Here is a 19759-nt window from a genome sequence, read left to right on the forward strand (position 1 = left end):
ATTCATTCCACTTTAGTGAATAGTAAGCAAGTTGAATGATGGTGAACAGAGCATTTAGACCTCATTAACCAGTCATTCTCTCTCCCTCTCTGTATCATGTTTAAACACCATGTTAAACATATAAACATATTTAAAATACAGCACACTGTGTGCATAGAGCTCCTGTCCTCTGTTATGTATGCACTGTGTATGTGGGATTGGGCAGTTATGTGCTATCTTGCTGCTTAAAGAATATGCATATAAATTACTTTAAAGAATCCACATCTACAACTGCTACAAATATAGTGAAAATAGCAATAACATCAAACTATAGCTATTAAGATTTAACAATCCTCATGTGTTAATACATGATGTGTGTTCTTTTTAAAAAAAAAACAAATAAAGCATTAACCACAAAAACTTGGGACAGTGCAGATTCAGATCCAGTCCTGTCTGTTGAGCTCCAGTTTCTAGGACAGTGATGTTTTCCAAGCCATAATCAGGTATTTTAATATTACGCACTAAATCCAAAATCTTCACGTATGGAGTATTGAGCCTGTAATGTCAGAAGAGTCGATTCTTTTTCTGTCCAGAGTCGGTGGATTTGAAAACCAGGAATGCTGCTTCCAGTTCTGTGCACAGAGAGCAGATTTCCACCTATAAGAACCTCTAAGCCGCAATCTGTAATTTGTTTGCTCACATAAATTATGTATATACATCCACATGCATAATGAAAAGGTCTGAGTTATACTGCATAGTAAACCAGCATTTTGTTTTTTGCTTACAAGATGATAAAGCAAAATAGAGACGTGCTCTACTGGTGTAAATCAGCCAGAACTGCAACACATCTGAAATAAAGCTTACAAACATACGTTTGTGTTAACAAAGTATCAGTTTCACAGAAAAAATGTGGAAAGAAAAAAACTTTTTGTTTATATGTGCTCTGTGTGTGTTTGTTATTTGTAATGGGGTATTGTATTATACCCAAACTAATGATAATCATGCAAATTAAAATAAAAGAAATGATCACATTATGTTCACATAATGTTATGGTAAACAATCAGGTGCAGCTGGGAGCCGCGGTCCTGCTCTCTTCCCTTTCAGTAACTTCTTTACTGCAGCCTCAGCTTATCTGCACACTTTATGGCTGACTAAAGTAAAGTGACCACCACTCACAGCCTTCAGTTTTCTGTGGTTGTGAGTACTCCTCTCTCACACACACCCATGAATACAATTGTGCACACACATACACACACACACACACACACACACACACACACACGTTTTGTATTTCTCTCATTCCTCTGCACTTCCTATTAGCAGTCTATCTATTCCACATATTTCTGTATTTTATACAGCTGGTACTTGTACTCCAGGTAATTTTTAGTTACTCTAACAGTGGAGATCAGGATTAGCGGTGACATAGAGTTAGTTATCCACTCACTAAGTTAAACCAGGGTTTCCCCTCTGCATTCACACTAATGCGATGTTGTTGGGAGCACCTGATCAGTCACAGTTATTGAGAAGTGTACTGGCAACAAAGTGGGTAATTGTGCAGAGGAAGATGAAACTATATTATGGAGAAAAATCAAGAGATTAAAAACAAAATTGGAACAGAGACTGAAGCAACACAGTCGCTGCAGACAAAGCAGAGGACAGTGAGCGCACGTGAGAGGAAAAGCACTGTAGAGTAATATAAAATTTAAAGTGTGCATTTTAAATGATTGGTCACTTCAGAGCTGTAATGTGCAGCAAAGACCTCAGAAACAAGTAGGAGCATTCAGAGCTAAAAAAATAAAAATAAAAAAATAAACTAAAATCTTAATTTTATTGCTCTGTGCAGCTACTCACCAGATTAATGATTTTCTGCAGCATTAAACTTCTGTTTTATTTGCAACAGTGTTGCATTTTACTGTTAAATTTCTATGTTCTTTAAATATTTTTAATCATTTTATCAACATCATCAACATCTGAATCGGTGGCACTCATAGGGATCATTTTGTATGCAAGTCACATGACCTGCAAAACATCCCTTTTATATAAGTGAACACAGACAGACAGGGCTACATGCAAATGGAGGACTGACTGAATATCAAGACACAGGTGGGAGCAATGAACCACATGTAAAAACAATGCCAATTCTCAACTGTCTTGACATAATAAAGATGAAAACATACAAATGCAAAACACTCATTTATCTCAATTTTGAGGATTCTAATCCAACATAAAGGTACATATACAAATGCTGTTGCTCACAGAGAACAGTGACAAAAACATTACATTAAATATAAGAATCTCCCTGCTGGGCCAGTAAGTTATTGGTATTGACTTACCAGCCTCCTGCAGTTACATTGCAGCCATTTTATGGTGTAGATCAGTAAAAATGTGACATACTGCTGCTTCAAAGTGATTATAATCTCCCTGAAAACAACTCAGAGGGACAAATTAATCCGAAATGTCAAATAATTGATTATGTGATGCTCTGTGTGTGTATTTCAAATCCAGCCTATTTGACTGGCACTAACTGCTGTCACACACAAACCCATATCGGCGAGTAATGGGATTTGAATCCTTGCAAAGCCAGAAAAGACAGCACTCAGTGTGTGTTTCTGACCCTTTTACCAGCCGTCCGCTGTAAACGTCAGCTAGTGTCGACCGCCATCTCAGCTCATCACTGTCATGTCCTGTCACATTATCCGGCAGCGCTGAGTGGGGTAGCGTCAGCGTCGGATGCTGTGCTGAACTTTGAGATGGACAGGCCTTCTGTGGGCTGTCAGATAGCATCCAGCAAATGACCTGCTTATTCTCCCTCGCTGTCGACACTCTGCCGACGTCTCCCCTGACACAAAGACATCAGTAGAAATCAAACACAGTCCGAGGAATGAAAGGAGACACCAACAGACAGAACGCCGGGGGGAAGAAAAATACATTTACTTTTTTTTGTAAACAGGAGAAAGAAACAGAAAAGGCTTTTCTTAAACTTAAATATAGACATGTTTAATCTCACATTAGGCTTGCAATCTTAAACCTGCAACAGTCACCTAAATTTGCGTTATCAACCCTGTTAGGGATGTTTACGTGACTGCAAGACCTATTCAAAAAGCACCGCAAACATTTCTTTTTCTCTAATTGCAGATTGGTTGTGCTCGCCATCTGCTCACTGATCGGCTGTGGTGGCTTTACGGTTACCTCAGCCCGGGGCGAGAGGCTGTTTCGAGGCAGACAGCTCATCAGGATGATTGACAGGTTTTGGTGCTGGAACTCGACCAGCTGAGGAAAAACTGCATATTAGAGCTTTAGGAAGTGATTTGAAAGATGACACTGAATTTGCTGCAGCTGGAGATGGTGCACTGCACACTGCTGCAGGCTTCAGAATGGGAGTCTGCCTGTGATATGCCTTTGGTGTGTGGGTGTTTGTGCTTTGCAAGTGGATTATATGTGGGTCGTGGTACATTTGCTCTGGCAACATTTCAGTCTCTGGCAGGCGTGGTCCATGTGGAGTGTGTGGCTCCGTGGGTGGTTGAAGGGAGCAAAGGAATAACATAGCTCTGGCATTGCAGCTGCTCTCTGCAGACGAGCCCCGTACACATCGGCGTGGGGAGGAATTAAATGATACATGACAGGGGGATTTCTTAAAAAGATACGTGCGCAGTGGCGGGGGGGGTTTTCGATGGAGAATTGTTGATAAATTAACAGCCCAGCCAAGAACAGCACAGAAGAATAAATTCAGATAAAGAGTCCTGAGTCTCCTTTTCACCACGTTATGCCCGATGATTAATGATATTTCCACGAATAGCTACAAAAATCTTCACTGATTATGCTACTTTTTGTGGCCTCGTCACTGCGGATTCATTTCACAGCATCTGCGCCAGAATGAAAGAGGAATAACATGTTTCTCGCCCAGTGCGTGTTTCTAGTAAGAGGTCACCCATTCTCTTATGGCCCAGATGTTTTTAACTGGTGTTAGCTTTCCACAGCACAGGCTCCACTTTCCCAGCAGGCTGCAGCGAGTGTGGTTCTCTGCTGTAGAGTTTCCTGAGCCAGAGAGCCTCGCCAGATCCGTGTGTCATCCTCTTCTCTCTTTCCAAATAACTTGGGCAAGATTTACAGTACAAAGGTAGACAGTTGCATAACTCTGTCTTTCTGTCCAATTCAGCAACAAAGTGTGTCAGGGCAAAGGCTGAGGAGAGTCCCTTCTCTGTTAATGCAGTGCAGAGACAGTGTTTTAATGTTTCCAGGCTGATCTTCGCCAGTGTCATGTTTCGGCTGTGTGGCAGGCAGGATGAGGACCCAATCGCAAAACTCACACACACGGGGATGAACTCAAAAACACAGCTTTATTGCTGGCCACGAGAAACAATACAAAACTAAACTGGGAAAAACTAACATAAAGCTCACCAAGGAACACAGGGGAATCACACACAGCATGAGGGAGAACGCGACGCCGAACAGAGGAAGACGCAGACAGAAATACACAGAGGGTTAACGAGGAAAGTGGGAACACACGGGGAACACAGGTGACACAGATAACCATAACGAGACAGGGCGGGGTGAACATAACACTGACGGGTACAGGCACAGAGGTTCAGACAGGAGGAGAGAGAGCACGGGGAAAACAGACATAACAGGCTGGGGAAACATGGAATAAAACATAAGGAGAGACGAGGGCTCACAGATACACAGAGGGGCACACAGGGGGTAAAAGCCATGAAGGGAAAACACTTAGGGAACAACACAACAGGGCAACTCAGAAAACATGGTCTAAATAAGGAACGAAATACAAAAATACAAGGAACTAAGAATACTGGGCCCACATGGCCCAGGACCATGACATCACCCCCCCCTAAAGGGCTGGCTCCCGACAGCCCAAACCCGAGAAACAAAAACAAAAACAGAAAACAACCCACCCAGGGCGGGAGGCGGGGGACCAGGACGGGAAACAAAACAAACAACAGAAAACACAGGAGCACATGACCATAGTCAAAATAAAGTTCAGGGGGCCGACCCAGAGCCCACAGGCACAAGAGTTCACGGGTCACACGGTCGGGGGGCCGACCAGGCGGGTGGCACAGGTGGCAGAGCTGGTCCGGAGGCCGGCCGTGCGGAAGGCAGCGGCGGCGGCGAAGGAGACGACTGAGCAGTTCAGGGGGCCGGCCGCGCGGAAGGCAGCGGCGGCGGCGGAGGAGACGACTGAGCAGTTCAGGGGGCCGGCCGCGCGGAAGGCAGCGGCGGCGGCGGAGGAGACGACGGAGCAGTTCAGGAGGCCGGCCGCGCGGAAGGCAGCGGCGGCGGCGAGGGAGACGACGGAGCGGTTCAGGAGGCCGGCCGCGCGGAAGGCAGCGGCGGCGGCGAGGGAGACGGAGCAGTTCAAGGGGCCGACCGCGCGGAAGGCAGCGGCGGCTCTCCAGTCTCAGGCGTGCTGGCCATGGCCTGGTGGGCACAGGACCAGTCGAGGCAGGACCAGACGAGGCAGGACCAGCCGATGGCGATGCGGGGGCCGGACCAGGCGTCGCTGCAGAGGCTGAGGCTGGACCAGGAGGAGCAGAAGCCAAAGTTGGAGCTGGGCCAGACGAGGACGAAGACTCTGAGGCTGGGCCAGACGAGGACGAAGACTCTGAGGCTGGGCCAGACGAGGACGGAGACTCGGAGGCTGCGGCAGGCGAGGCTGAAGACTCGGAGGCTGCGGCAGGCGAGGCTGAAGACTCGGAGGCTGCGGCAGGCGAGGCTGAAGACTCGGAGGCTGCGGCAGGCGAGGCTGAAGCCGGGCCAGGCGAAGATGAAGCCGGGCCAGGCGAAGATGAAGCCGGGCCAGGCGAAGATGAAGCCGCTAGAGCTGCAGCGAACGTGGACGAGGCTGCCGGTGGAGCAGCTGGTGGCTGAACGGGCCCCTCGGACCCTCCAGCGGAGACAGGAGGCTGAACGGGCCCCTCGGACCCTCCAGCAGATGAGGTAGATGGCGGCGTGGGAGCCGCGGAGTCCTGGATGAGCTCATCCGAGCTCCCAGCAGGAGCTGATGCAGAGCCAGGGAGATTTGGGACCCCTGGCTGAATGTTAAGCTGACCAGCGGACCATACTGCTATCGGGGACTGGGCTACAGGCGGCACTGGAGCTACTGGGGCCTGCGCTACAGGCGGCACTGGAGCTACTGGGGCCTGCGCTACAGGCGGCACTGGAGCTACTGGAGACTGAACTGGGGGTGACACTGGAGACTGAACTGAGGGTGGCTGCGAGGGAGCTAACTGAACTGAGGGTGGCTGCGAGGGAGCTAACTGAACTGAGGGTGGCTGCGAGGGAGCTAACTGAACTGAGGGTGGCTGCGAGGGAGCTAACTGGGCTGCTGGTAGCTGCACAGGCGATAAGCAGCTCGCGTTGACATCCGCCACACAAAACACAGCCCCTGAGCGAACAGTCACAATGTCTGGAAAAGACACAGAGTCCTCACTCACCACAGCAGGTGAATTAGAAGTCCGAGTGTCCGGCTGTGGGGTGGTGCGACGGCGGCGTGAACGCCGTTTTCTTCGGGATGGGGAAGGAGCTGAGCCGGGCCGCGAATCCTCCAGCGGACCGGACTGAACGTCCTCCGACTCTTCCCACCGGAGAGGCAGTTCCGGGCGGATGCCTATGGTGGACACGAGGAAGTCCCGGATGTGGGGGCGCAGCGCGCCGAACAGCCACGGGAGTCCGGACACCATCTGCTGTAGACGGATGGCTACGACCTCCCGGTGTTCGTCTCCTGGCAGCGCCTCCCACTCCTGACAGTGGTACTCCACCGTATAGATCAAGTCGTCCTGGAGGTCCGCGGAGGGGTTGTGAACTGCTGGGTCCATGTCGCGGTCGCGTTCTTCTGTCATGTTTCGGCTGTGTGGCAGGCAGGATGAGGACCCAATCGCAAAACTCACACACACGGGGATGAACTCAAAAACACAGCTTTATTGCTGGCCACGAGAAACAATACAAAACTAAACTGGGAAAAACTAACATAAAGCTCACCAAGGAACACAGGGGAATCACACACAGCATGAGGGAGAACGCGACGCCAAACAGAGGAAGACGCAGACAGAAATACACAGAGGGTTAACGAGGAAAGTGGGAACACACGGGGAACACAGGTGACACAGATAACCATAACGAGACAGGGCGGGGTGAACATAACACTGACGGGTACAGGCACAGAGGTTCAGACAGGAGGAGAGAGAGCACGGGGAAAACACAGACATAACAGGCTGGGGAAACATGAAACAACCACAAAGGGAGACGGGGGCTCATAAATACATAGAGGGCACACAGGGGGAAGAGAGAGCACGGGGAGAACTTAGACATAAAGGGCAGGGGAAACATGGAATAAAACATAAGGAGAGACGAGGGCTCACAGATACACAGAGGGGCACACAAGGGGTAAAAGCCATGAAGGGAAAACACTTAGGGAACAACACAACAGGGCAACTCAGAAAACATGGTCTAAATAAGGAACGAAATACAAAAATACAAGGAACTAAGAATACTGGGCCCACATGGCCCAGGACCATGACAGCCAGGCTTCACATTTCACTGCGTAATACCGAGTGCGTTTCGGTTAAAAAAGCGGCCATTATTTTCTTTTACCTGCTTGACATTGCCTACACGACTAATGCACTTCAGCAAACATGCTTGAAACGTTGACATTTTCTTCCCAGTCAAGACTGTTTGCAAACACTGCACTGTAGATGTTAATGTTAATTCTACTTACAACAGTAGTTGAGTCAGACCCTCTCTTATAAATCAATAAATATTGATATTATTGCAATAATGGAAGCAAATTCATTAAAATTTGGTTTTTAATACGATGTTCACTTGTGACCATTTGCACCTGTGTTTTTGTGTGTTTCCTTTATTAGTCTATGACAGCGTTCGTCTGTCTGTCCCATGTTAACAATATACTTGTTATATGCTGATATATTGATCCCCATACTGGTTTGCAGAATCACAGGTTCAAGGATGCCTCATGATGGAATACCTTTTTATAGAAAAATATAAGTTGCACAGACTTGTCCTAGCTACAAACTCCGTTGTGGACGTCAGACAGACATTATGTAAATGATCCCATTTTCATTTAGGAACTAGTTTTAGACTCGACGTCTAGAAAAAATGCTCAGAAATCCTTACAAAACTGTTGTAATAACGTCATGGCAACTATCCATCCATCCATCCATCCATCCATCCATCTTCCTCCGCTTATCTGGGGTCAGGTCACGGGGGCAGCAGCCTAAGCATAAAAGCCCAGACCTCCCTCTAACCGGCCACCTGCTGCTGTAGCTCATCTGTTTCGAGGTTCAAGTTGTTTGGATTTCATACCTTGGTTGTAATGAGTCATTATGTGAGTTACTGTTAGCTTCCAGTCAGCTTGAAGCTGTCAGGCACTCTGACATCAACAAGGCATTTTCACCAAGAGACCTGACATAGGATATTTTCTCTTTTTCAGTTTTTCTACAGATTGTTGCGCAGGAAAATCCCAGTAGATCTGCTTTTTTGGAAATAGTTAGGCCAGCCAGTCTGGCGTCGGCAACCATTCCATCCATCCATGTTCAAGTTACTTGACTCCCCTTTCTTCCAGTTCAAACCATGTGGCTGATCAGCCACACTGTGCTTCATTGTGCTTCAATACATACAGCTGAATAGATGTATGTATGGAAGTGGCCAGTGTAGACTGGGCTGTGTAGCTGCAGGATGTTAAAGAGTTTCTTTATTGATATCAGAAATGTTAGAACTGCCTTTGTGTTTCTAACATTTAATTTTCTTTTTATTTTCTGTCAGTACACTCTTCATTAAAGCTGATAACATATTCCAGTTTCCCATCTGTTGAGTAGGCGTGTTAGGTCGTTCTACCTGCTGAGAATACTGGTGGAGATGGAAAAGCTTTTATTAGTCTGCCCTCTTCTCTGCTTCTGTCACGGAATAATCAGAAGTCGTGAAACTCAGAATAGCTGCACACTTCAATGTAAATGTAAGTATTTTTCCACACAAGAAAAGCAACTTTGCCTAGGTATCTCGCACCTTAGACTGTTTGCATTTTGTTTTCCAGCCAGTCTGGAAGCACTTTTAAACAACCAAACACACTAAAAGTGTCACATTCATCTTTAGGCAACAGTAAATGTTTCAAACCCTTTAGGGACGCTCTGTAAATACACACAAGCCTGAAACAGGGAAAGTGTGGGAACTTTTAAAGTCCATTATTCACTTTCCTTTTGGCTCTATCCTAACTGTTCCCCTGTGTTTACCACCTTGTCCCTAATTTTGATTCCCTGATATTTAATAGTGTACAGTTAGAGTGCCCCTGGTTTGAAATTAAGTAAATAAGGGCAGTGTAAGTTAATCAAAAAATCACATTAACCCAAAACAGGATGTTCAAAGACAATAACGGTAAACTGCAGAGTCTGATCATGGTAATAATGAAACACAGTTGCACCCCTCACTGATGATTGCTACAGTGGATTGAGGATTATTTTGTGATACTGCTGATTGTCTGTGAACAATAGTGAGTAATTTGTCAGAGACACCCTCATTTCTGTGACAGCTCAACTGGTACAATTCTTCTTGTATTATTATTGCAGGACTTTGATTGCCAAAGCGACAATAATAAGCGATTTCAACTCTATTTGAGACAAACATTTCATGAAAATACAAACAACACAAACTATATTTACAAAGGCAGGGCTGACCAGGGCAAAAAATACTGAATTTGTCAAAGTAAAAGCAAGCATGTGTTATTACACGTACTCTGCAATCAAAATGGATTTTGATGTAAGACCTGGGTCTGCAGTTTTCTTTTAATTTACTACCTAAACTTTAGATGGTTGTGTTTAAACCTTTCTTTTATCTTGCGGTCATCTGGTCATCTGTGCTTTATACTACTAAGTTAAAAACCCTGCTGTAATACAGAGAAACCTCCAATGAGCACATGACCCGCACATGACTCCCTATGAGCAAGCACTTGGCAACAGTGGCAAGGAAAAACTCCCTGTTAACAGGAAGAAGCGTCTGGGAGAACCAGGCTGAGCGGTTGGGGGTAAGGGGGAGGGAGACGCAGCAAAAGACACACTGAACAAGAGAACCAGTAATTACCCCATCTAATACTGATGTTCTCTAGAATACACGCTCGTTACAGTGTAACACGCCATCAGGGCATTTGAGTCAAACATATTATTAACTTCATAATAGAATTAAAATCTAGTCATGACTAGAATAGTTGTTAAATCTTATGGAAAAATAGAGATTTTTGCCTTGAATGCTCAGCCTGCTCAGCATCTAAACAAATTTGACAGTCTGTAGGCTAAATATTTTAAAGCTATGCAAGTAGATACAGTTACAGTAATGTGACTGCTTTGAATATTGCTTCTGTTTGCCATACAGTGGGTAATAAGCGGTACTTTTCAGTATTACAATGATCTCCACCAAGATGGCAATTGTGAAGCACTTCTTGCATTAGGCTTCATGATAGTCCTGACATTTCTATGTCCGTAGTCTTGGTCTCCCCAATACTTACAGATTTGTCCTGCATACAGACAGGACAAATCTGTAAGACGTGTAAGTTAGAGCCAAAGGAAAATCCACTGCAGTTTTCATATTCTTATTCTTAACTTTTGGTGACTGAGTTTGCTTTTCCTCTAGGATAATGCAAATATTTGCATTTCAAATGAACAAAAACAGCATTTCTGATAAGATTTCTGTCAAATAAGGAAACACAGATTCATTCTCTTCGCTGTTGACAGCCCAGTCGTGCTTGCTGTTGTGCATTTGCAGTCACTCACTGCAGTTCTTTTCTCTTCCAGGAAAAACTTTAGATCATGACCTCACAGTTTACTTAAAGGGCATATCTTTTAACACACAATTCTAGGGTATAAACTTGTTTTTTCATTTCTCTGTTGTGGTTTTGGTGACTTTATAAAACTATACTAAAAGCACCAAACTCCCATTACAATAGTCTTTCATTAAAGCAGCACATCTGATTCTGCTCTGAGCCTGTTGCCTCTGGCTAAGCTTCAACAAATCGTGCTTCCCAGACATTGTCTTGGGTTTTAATCAATAGGAAATAATTCAAGTGAACTACGTTAGAAATCAGAAGTGTAATTCACTGCTCCAAAGTGCTTTACTCTGCTCCAGAATATTTGCTTCACCATTAGGTCAGTGTGAACCTGCTCATCATGTGTCTAGGTTCCTGGAGGGATCTCTATCATCAGAGCAGGATTTCTGTCAGGATGATGTCTGAACTCCTCCTCCGCTCTTTTGTTCAGCAGTTTTCTTCTCCCACTTTTCCTGTGTCTTCCCTGGAATTTTCCATTGCCTGTCTTACGTCAGCTATACTCAAGTTGCCCTCAGAGAGTTTACCTCCTCTTGAGAACAGCTGACCTTGCGGCTACTCTGCCCACCCACTAGGCATTCGTTGAGTCCCAGCAGAGACACAGTTTTTAGCCGGTCTTTTCCAGATTGTTGCTGCCAAGCTGCTGTAACGTTCCAGTCATTGCTGTCACCTGCACACAATTACTGCCCTTCCTGTTTTAGTCCTTTTCAAGTTGTTTGTCTGACTCCTGCTGCCTGCCCATGGCTGACGTGGGTGAAGATCAAAATGTCAGTAATCATTGTCAGTATAGACCAATAAGAGGTAAAACTTTTTAAAGATGACCAAAGATTTGAATTTTTTAAAAAAGACAACTGCCTGGTTCCACTTTGTGGCACCGCTGTTCGTCTTTTTCTTTTTTTTCTAATCACAATAAAAAATGCATCAAGCTTCTTTTTCTACCTCTGCACACAAATACTTTTAAAGTAATGCTTCAGTTCAGCTGAACAGCTTCCACAGAAAGCGACAGTATAACATCACTGTGCCCACCTTCTGCAGCACAATTGTCGAGGTGTGTTAGTTAATCCTCCCACGCGGAGCCGGCACCTTTCCACTTTCCCCAGCCAAGTGGTGCCTATTCAGACTTTTTCATGAGAGAGGCAGATGTGTTTGTTCATTCCCCAAAGCTCTGTCAGCACACAGAGGGAGGCACACACACACCAAACAGACAAGCAACACGAAGCTGTGCAAGTTCTAAAGTGCAGTCAGTGTGCAGCTGAAGGGCATTTGCTCATATTTGTGGGGTTTGGGCACTGGTATTCTGTCTTCTGTCAAATGAACAAAGAATTGATCGTGCTAACAGTTATTATCTGTGCACAGCTTGATATCACTTATGCCTACACACTAAAGAATTGCAGTTCACAATAAAGCAGCTGCATTTCCAATATCCAGAGAGTAACACACACTGCTTTGTTTTTACAGTGCTTTTGGGGTTTAATGAGTTGAGCTGAAAGTGAAAGAGCAATTTGCTTTTTTCTGGTCTCTTTCACATGTGTATGGTACATGGAAAGTAGAGAAAGCAGCAGCAATGTTGGAAGCTGGAGCCTATCCCAGCTGTTGTAGGGCACGAGGCAGGATATACCCTGGACAGGTCGCAAATCTACTGTGAACATGTTTATTTCTGGTGTTAGCTCCTTTATTCTCAAGCGATCACCTCAGCAGGTAGTTCCACATTTGATTTGGCAGATTTTTTTTAACAGATGTTCTTCCTGAGGCAGCACTAAAGGTATTTGTGTCTCTTCCCAGAATCAAACCTGGGACCCTTTGATTGTTAGGCAAATGTGTTAACCACTACACAGCCACTGTGTTTATTTTTGCTGTTAAGTTCTGCATGTTATGGTCGTCTACAGAGATTGGCTTGAATTTGGAGCCAAGCTCAAGTGGCCATTCAACAACAGTATATTATCTGAGATTTGGTAGGCATAGGAAAGATCTCGCTCACCTTCTAGCAAGTTAAATTTAATGTGCTTTCAGGTGAGAACATGCTGTTAAAAATAGTATAAAAAAAGCCACAGGTGTCCTGTAACTGTTCCCTTGAGGGAGTTTGCCAAAAGCCATTACTGTAAGATTAGTAAAGAGTGGTGGCGTATGCCTAAAGTAAGCAAATAGACCATTAATTCAGTTTTAATGTTTGAGCCAGAAATCACCTGTTGAAGGGAAAGATGGATGTCTGGCTTTCTAGAAAGCCCCAGGCAGCCTGTTTTCTTTTCACAGTCAAGCGAGCGAGCGGAATGAAGCTGATTTACAGGTCGGCTTTAGCACCGTTTTAATTATCCTCTCTCTGTGTGTCTTTCTCCATCCTCCAGATGGACCCGGTGCAGAAAGCCGTCCTCCATCACACCCTCGGACTCCCTCCCACCGCCAAGAGGAAGCACGTCTCCTGCAGCGTTTGCCAACTGAGGTTCAACTCACAGGTGAGGAAGTTTTCTTCTGAAGAGGAAAGAAAGTTCAAAAGTCACAAGTACTCCTGCAAGAGATGAACACTGAAAAGAAAAAGAAAGACATGAGAAAAATGGCATCACATCACAACCTGCACAGGAGAAAGTTTAAAACTCTTCCTGCCCTGCTGTCAGCCATACTGTCTTAATGCTCTGTTGAAGTTGAAGGTATTCTATTGCACACGGTAACACATACTGTCACTGTGGCTAAAGGGTAAGATTAAAGGGTAACATAGAAGTTTTAAAGAGAAAAGGTGGAATTTTCTTCATTCACTGCGTGGGGACAGTCAAAGAGCGATTTAGCAGTGCATTAAATGTGTGTGCATGTCGTGCTCTGTTAGGGTTTGGTTTTAGCTGTGAACAAGACAAAAGGATGATATAAAAAATATCTTTGTGATGTAAATGAATGAAACAGGACAGAATGACAGGAACTCTGCATTCTAATAACCTTACGAGCCACTGCGTACTTATTATTAAATCATTATAGACATATAAAAAGATGGCCTTGATCTTAGGGTCTGAAAAGTGAAGTCAGTGTGGGTGGGTGGGCCTACAACCTGCTTTCTTTTAAATGCTCTTCAGTGGGGAACCGCTGGGTTAGCAAGCTGCATAAACTGCATGGGTCCAATGCAGTACAAGAGGTCATCTCACCAATCCGAATCAGAATAGTTTATCAATACCTGAGGAAATTATGTGGTCACAGTTGCTCCATGACAGTAAGAACAGAAACTAATGGAACTATAATAAATAATAAAATATATTATAAAGATACAAAATTTTATAAAACATGTCTAATAGATACAAATAGCTCTAATTATGATTATCCCAGTATATTGCTCAATGTAAATATATATGGCTGACACTGAGATGCACCTCATATCATACTCTACTTTCTCATTTTCTCTGTAGTAGAAAATACAAGCTTTTTGTATGGTGGGTACTGCACAGCAGCCAATATTAATTGCATCAATAGGACGAACATGGTGGAAAGGTCCATGTCAGTGAGTCCAGTTAGTGTAGATGAGACTTACCAGGTGGCAACAACTGCCCATCACTGCCCTAACCAGGCTGTAAATATTTCAGTTGCATTTTAACATACAGCTCTATGGTGTCTTCTGAAGTCATCCCCGAGTGGCACCAAGAGGAACTGCTTTTTTTTCTGCTTCCATGTTTCTTCATTTTTCAGCCCTGGAGGTTTCATCTTGGTTTGCAGATGGAGCCCAGATTGTCTATGATAAACTGACTCTTAATTAATGCCTACCAGGATGAGTTTAGAGTTGCAAGTATTATTTTTTTCTACAACATGGCATTTATTTTGTAAATCATAGTCCAGTGTTACCAGATGGGTGCCTTTGATTTTTCTGAGCCGGGCTTTAATTCTGCAAAAAAACCCAGAAAAAAGCTCCATCTACACCACATCGTTGCTTTACAAACAGCCTGCATCAGTGCATCATCTTTGGCTCTATGGAGAGCATGAATTTAAAGGGTTTATGGAATATTTCTAAATCTCATAGAATAGTGTGTGATTTTTGCCCTATATCAGCTGAAATAGGGTGTACCGCCCACAACAACAACAGTTAGATAAGAAAAAGAAAATGTAACCTATAATTTTTTATAAAGTATATTCATATTCAAAATCGACACACTCGAGTCAGAGCCACCTGACACTCTTCTGGATCATGTTTGACCTACAGTTCAGCAGCTAAAACTGCAGCTGACTTCCTGTGATTAAATCCTGATAATAATTCCTGTCAGGCTTGTCTCCTGTGTGGGGAAAACTTGCTGGAATCCACGGCACACCTGGTGGAGGAAATGTCCTCTTCACACCCCAGGAGAGTCTCCATTTATCCACTGAAAAACACAATTAAAAGCCTCACTACCTTGTTGTGAGAGAGGTGAGAAATAGTGAGGAAGAGAAGGAGAGAAAACAATTTGTGTACCAAACAAAAAAGAAAAAAGCATAGAGCTCACCTATGAAACAGAACATGTACAGATAAAACTGTCATGGATATTCGCAGTAGACATGCCTTAAATATCAGTGCTCTCATCAATAAAATGGGTGCAAACATCAGTCTCAACGCTTGATTTAAATATTCTCCTCCCTACATTTTCCACAAGATCATTGCAAAAATGATCTCTCACCTCAGACACACAACCTTGTCACTGTGGGTTTTTTGTAAATACCGACCATTTCTTTTTTACACCAAAACCCAGTTTGTACTGGGGTAACATGTTTGTAAGTCTGGCCCATAGACTGCACATAGATCTAAAAAGTGAATGCAACATTAAAGGGCAACACTTGATTATTGCCTCAAGAACATTTCCTAATGAGTTCATGATCGCTATCATAAGTTGAAACCTTATTTAACAGAGAATTGTGTTCATTTTATGGACAGATTTTGGTTATGAGACCAGGCTGGCGTTTCTTCATGCATTTCTCTTCCCATCATTCTCGCACGAGTCAATCTTGGTTTGAGAAGCGTGCCGCTCTTTTTAGCGTTTTCTGACAGTTTAATCTCCTTGCTCTTGAGTGCAACCACTGGCTTTCACCTTGTTGTAAACTCTCTGTGATTACACTGATGAAGACATCTTTTAATTGTAGACATCGACAATGATAACTCGACCTGCTTGAAAGTGTTCTAGAAAGGATTTTGTGATTATTCAGAGTTGTTGTTTTCTGCAGGCTTCTGATGTTGCTGAACTGGATTGTTGTGGCCGGGTTGCTGAGCAGGACGGTGCATTCCTTCTTTTTACAATGTACCAGATTGTTGATTTGGTTATTTTGAAAGTTTTTGCTGACTCTCTGATAGTTTATTTTGGTTTTTCAGCACAGTTATGGCGTCCTTCACTCACATCAACATATCTTTAGAACTCATAGAAATAAGCTTTTTACTTTTGAGCCTATGAAACAGTTAATTCAATACTTTTGATAAAACTCTTGTATTAAAGTTTAAAATCGGCACTTTAATCATATCTTGAGTATTTTGTGTGGTGGTGTACAGAGGGAAAATTACAAAAATTGCATTAATATCTAATTATGGATCTAACTATATACGGCTACAGTGGTGGTAATGGTTTCTAACTGTTTTCTGTTTTTGGATCTTAATAACATCTTTATTATGGCCAGTCACAGTAAAGTTGTTTTAAAGTGAAATAAAAGAGCTTTAATGGACAGAGGATGAAGTAATGTACATGATTTAAAGTGATTCATGCAAAGTTTTTGTGGTCCAAAAAATATCAACACAAAATTAGAAACATGGATAGGAACAACCCTTTTTAAAACGGGTAATCATTAAATTTGTGTTTCCACATCATCTGGAGAGATTGGATACAAAACGTAAGTGTCTCGACACGTTGAGGAGTTTCAGAATGCCGTGTAGCTCTCTTTCGCTCTGCAAAGCTCATAACAGCTTCAGTATGATAGGATTTCTTGTCCTTATATTTGTCATCATCACACTGAGTTTCAGTAATATATATCATATGTTCCAAACCGAATGTATTTTTGCCTTCATTAGATTATATGTGCTCGCTCTAATATGCTGTAATGAAATGCATGGCAATGCTATTAGCTCGCTAAATTTAAATGACGGACAGGCAGATGGGTTTCATTTCTTCCTGCACCTGATTTCCATACCATTTTCAAAGTAATCAAAAAATTTAAAAGGAAAATCACGGCTCCTGCTGCACGCCGTTAAATCAGCTGTATCCCCAAATAGCAGTGTGGTGGCTCCATGATTAAATGAGTAATCAATTCTTTTCAAACACTGAATGGGTAGGTGATTACTCAGAATGAGATTATTATGTTTTACATGGGGAAATCTGCCTTAGTATATATTTACTATCCATCAGCTGCTAATTTAAAGCTTCATTAGAGAAATAGAGCCTGTGTTCAGCTGTCAGTGGACAGGTAGCACTGTGAGAGAGAGGGGGTTGAAAATGAACTCAGGAGCTGTTTTCTTCTATTTTATTCAAGGATACAACAGGGAATTGTTTTAATTTGCTCCAGTGATCGTTTATCATAAATGTGAGATGATGCAGGGAGAGAAGCTCGACCTGTCCTTCATACTCAATACTGAAACATTCTGAGGACGGAAGACAGTCGAGTTAAAAACCAGTTAATGGCCTGAGATCTTAAAAAGAAAAAAACCTTCTCAGCTTTAATGGATTTTAAGATCTTTCTGCTTTACTTTGCAGTCATGTTTATGAGTTAGGGTCACAAACATGCCTCAAGTCTGCAATTTGTTAAGTGCGAGTGAGTCACCAGATAGTCTCATCTGCTCCATCACAAGAAGCACTTTATTTCCAGTTTACATCGACTGCATTTCAAATAAGTCCTTCATTTATTTACCTTGACTTTTGTTTTTGTGGATTTTATCCAGTTAACGTTTTAGCCCTTTTACAAGCTAATAGGTTTTCTTTCTCAATATTCTTTCTTGAAACACAAAGGAACAAATGTACACGTCACAGTAAGCGTGTCAGGAGAGGCTGAGACCAAAATGATCATGAGTGACATTAGTTAGTGTTTTGTGTGTGTGATACAGAGAGAGCAAGCAAGAAAGAATGTGAGCCAAACACACACAGAGAAGCTGCTGATTATTAATTCACATGATGATGGTGTTTACATAAGCAGAAAAAAATTCCACTGAAAATTGCTTTGCCAACCTGTGCAGGATTTTAGTGCCAAGTGCAAAGGGAGGGAACAAAGGGGTGGGAGGTTTAATCAAATAAGGTAATGAAGAGAGAATCGCTGGTATTTTAGTATTTGTTGTCCACTGCTGCTTAATGAAAACCGCTCTCCTTTACTTCATTAAATTCCTGCAGCCATCTGAAGAACACATGTTGATAAGTCTGCAGCCTCTGGCCTGAGAAGTGTCATGCCAAAGTGCAGTAACATTACACATGATGATCTTCCACGTTGTTTACCTTTTTCAGTGATGTGCAAATGATGATGTGCAGGCTGTTACAGAACAGCTACACGCACACGCACACCCCTGTTCTCACATCTATAAATCCTGCTATTTGCACTAAGGAGAAATAAACACTTTATGTATGTCACGACCTTGTTTTACTACACAGTGCACGAATGCTGTTGTGTGCACAGTACAATTTACTTTCTTGTTTTGATTAATTTGTTCCATTTAGGTTACCCAAATCTGTCTGACCACACGACAAATGTTATTTGTCAAGCTCTGAGGATGGCCTGTTTTAATAATTATTAGGTTCTTGTCTCGCTCATTGCCTGCCTGCCTTGCAACCAGGGCTGACTTTTTTGTGTTTGGGAGCTCAGATAAAAGCAGGAGTCACTGAGGAACAGACCTACATAGAAACCAGAGTAAATTCACTTATTGGGCCCCAACATCATATGAATTGATGATCTGAGAACTTTTATGTCTCAACGGTCAAATAAAAACATTGAGCAACATTTGAATAAGGGTGGGTGTTTTTTTTTAATGAGAGCTTCACGTATGTAATACGAAAGATACATCAAGCTTGCCTCCTTGAAGCCTTAAAAAAATGAGAGACAAGGAAATCAAGCAGTCCACCTGCTTGTAGGCAATTTTAAATCACCAGTTAACCACATGCATGTCTTTGGACTGTGGGAGGAAGCCAGAGTACCCACAGAGACACAGGGAGAACATGCAAACTCCACACAGACAGGCCCCAGGCAGGATTCAAACCCCGAACCCTGTTGCTGTGAACCGTGACTTTGTCAGTACTCTGCTGTGTTCTGTGCTGCTGTCCTCACCTCCAGCTTTCCACATGATGGAAACCACAATCTTCTTAAAGTGGTCCTGACTGAAGTAAAGGTTGTGAATGATTTATTTGACTGGACAAGGAATCCTTTCTTTAACCTGGTGAAGGCCTTGGTGAGGGGAAAAAACATTTTTGGACATTCATTCACGCATCCACTGATTTATTTTCTTAACAGTGTATCTATCTCAGGGTTCTGGGGGGTTGTTGTCTGGACAGGTTGCCAATATATAACCTAGGAAACAAGCACAAAGACATAACCTGCAAGAAAGGTGTGTGCTGATGTGTGTTCATGTATATCCATATTCCATAAAATCAGTACATGGAAAAAAAAAGGCTAGGAAATGCTGATGAGCCCATTGTTTCCTAGTGTTTATGTCCTAAAGCATAATTAAATAGTCACGCTGTGGAGGTCACTCTTATTTTCCACTTCTGGAGCTATTTTCTCTCCGTTTTTCACAGACAACACAGTGATTCTGTGTTGCCTACTTTTAAGTAAACAGAAGATTGTTTTTCGACCCTGATCTCGTATACAGAATACAGCTTTCACAATTCTAAAGAACAAACCTGATGTTTTATTGTGTTATTACTTCACTACTTTTCCCAGGTTTATGAGGCATACTGAAAATGATTTTTAACTGATAATGTGTCAGTTGGATGCAGAAAATTAAGCATCACCACTGGACTCTATCCAAAAATATGCTGTTCCTAAATCAAGTGC

General features: G+C 43.1%; 1 protein-coding gene across 1 annotated transcript in view; it reads left to right on the plus strand.

Annotated features, from left to right (window-relative positions):
* znf385d (zinc finger protein 385D) overlaps positions 1 to 19759 on the plus strand; it is a 98672-nt gene that overhangs the window by 34672 nt on the left and 44241 nt on the right. Inside the window, exon 3 of the mRNA XM_085292591.1 lies at positions 13156 to 13263. Within this exon, the coding sequence (XP_085148717.1) occupies positions 13156 to 13263 (108 nt within the window). The remainder of the gene's footprint in view (positions 1 to 13155; positions 13264 to 19759) is intronic.

Source organism: Mchenga conophoros, linkage group LG11 (assembly GCF_057382185.1).
Source record: "Mchenga conophoros isolate Kocher_MC1m ecotype Shallow Benthic linkage group LG11, M_conophoros_male_GT1.1, whole genome shotgun sequence".
Lineage (NCBI taxonomy): Eukaryota > Metazoa > Chordata > Actinopteri > Cichliformes > Cichlidae > Mchenga > Mchenga conophoros.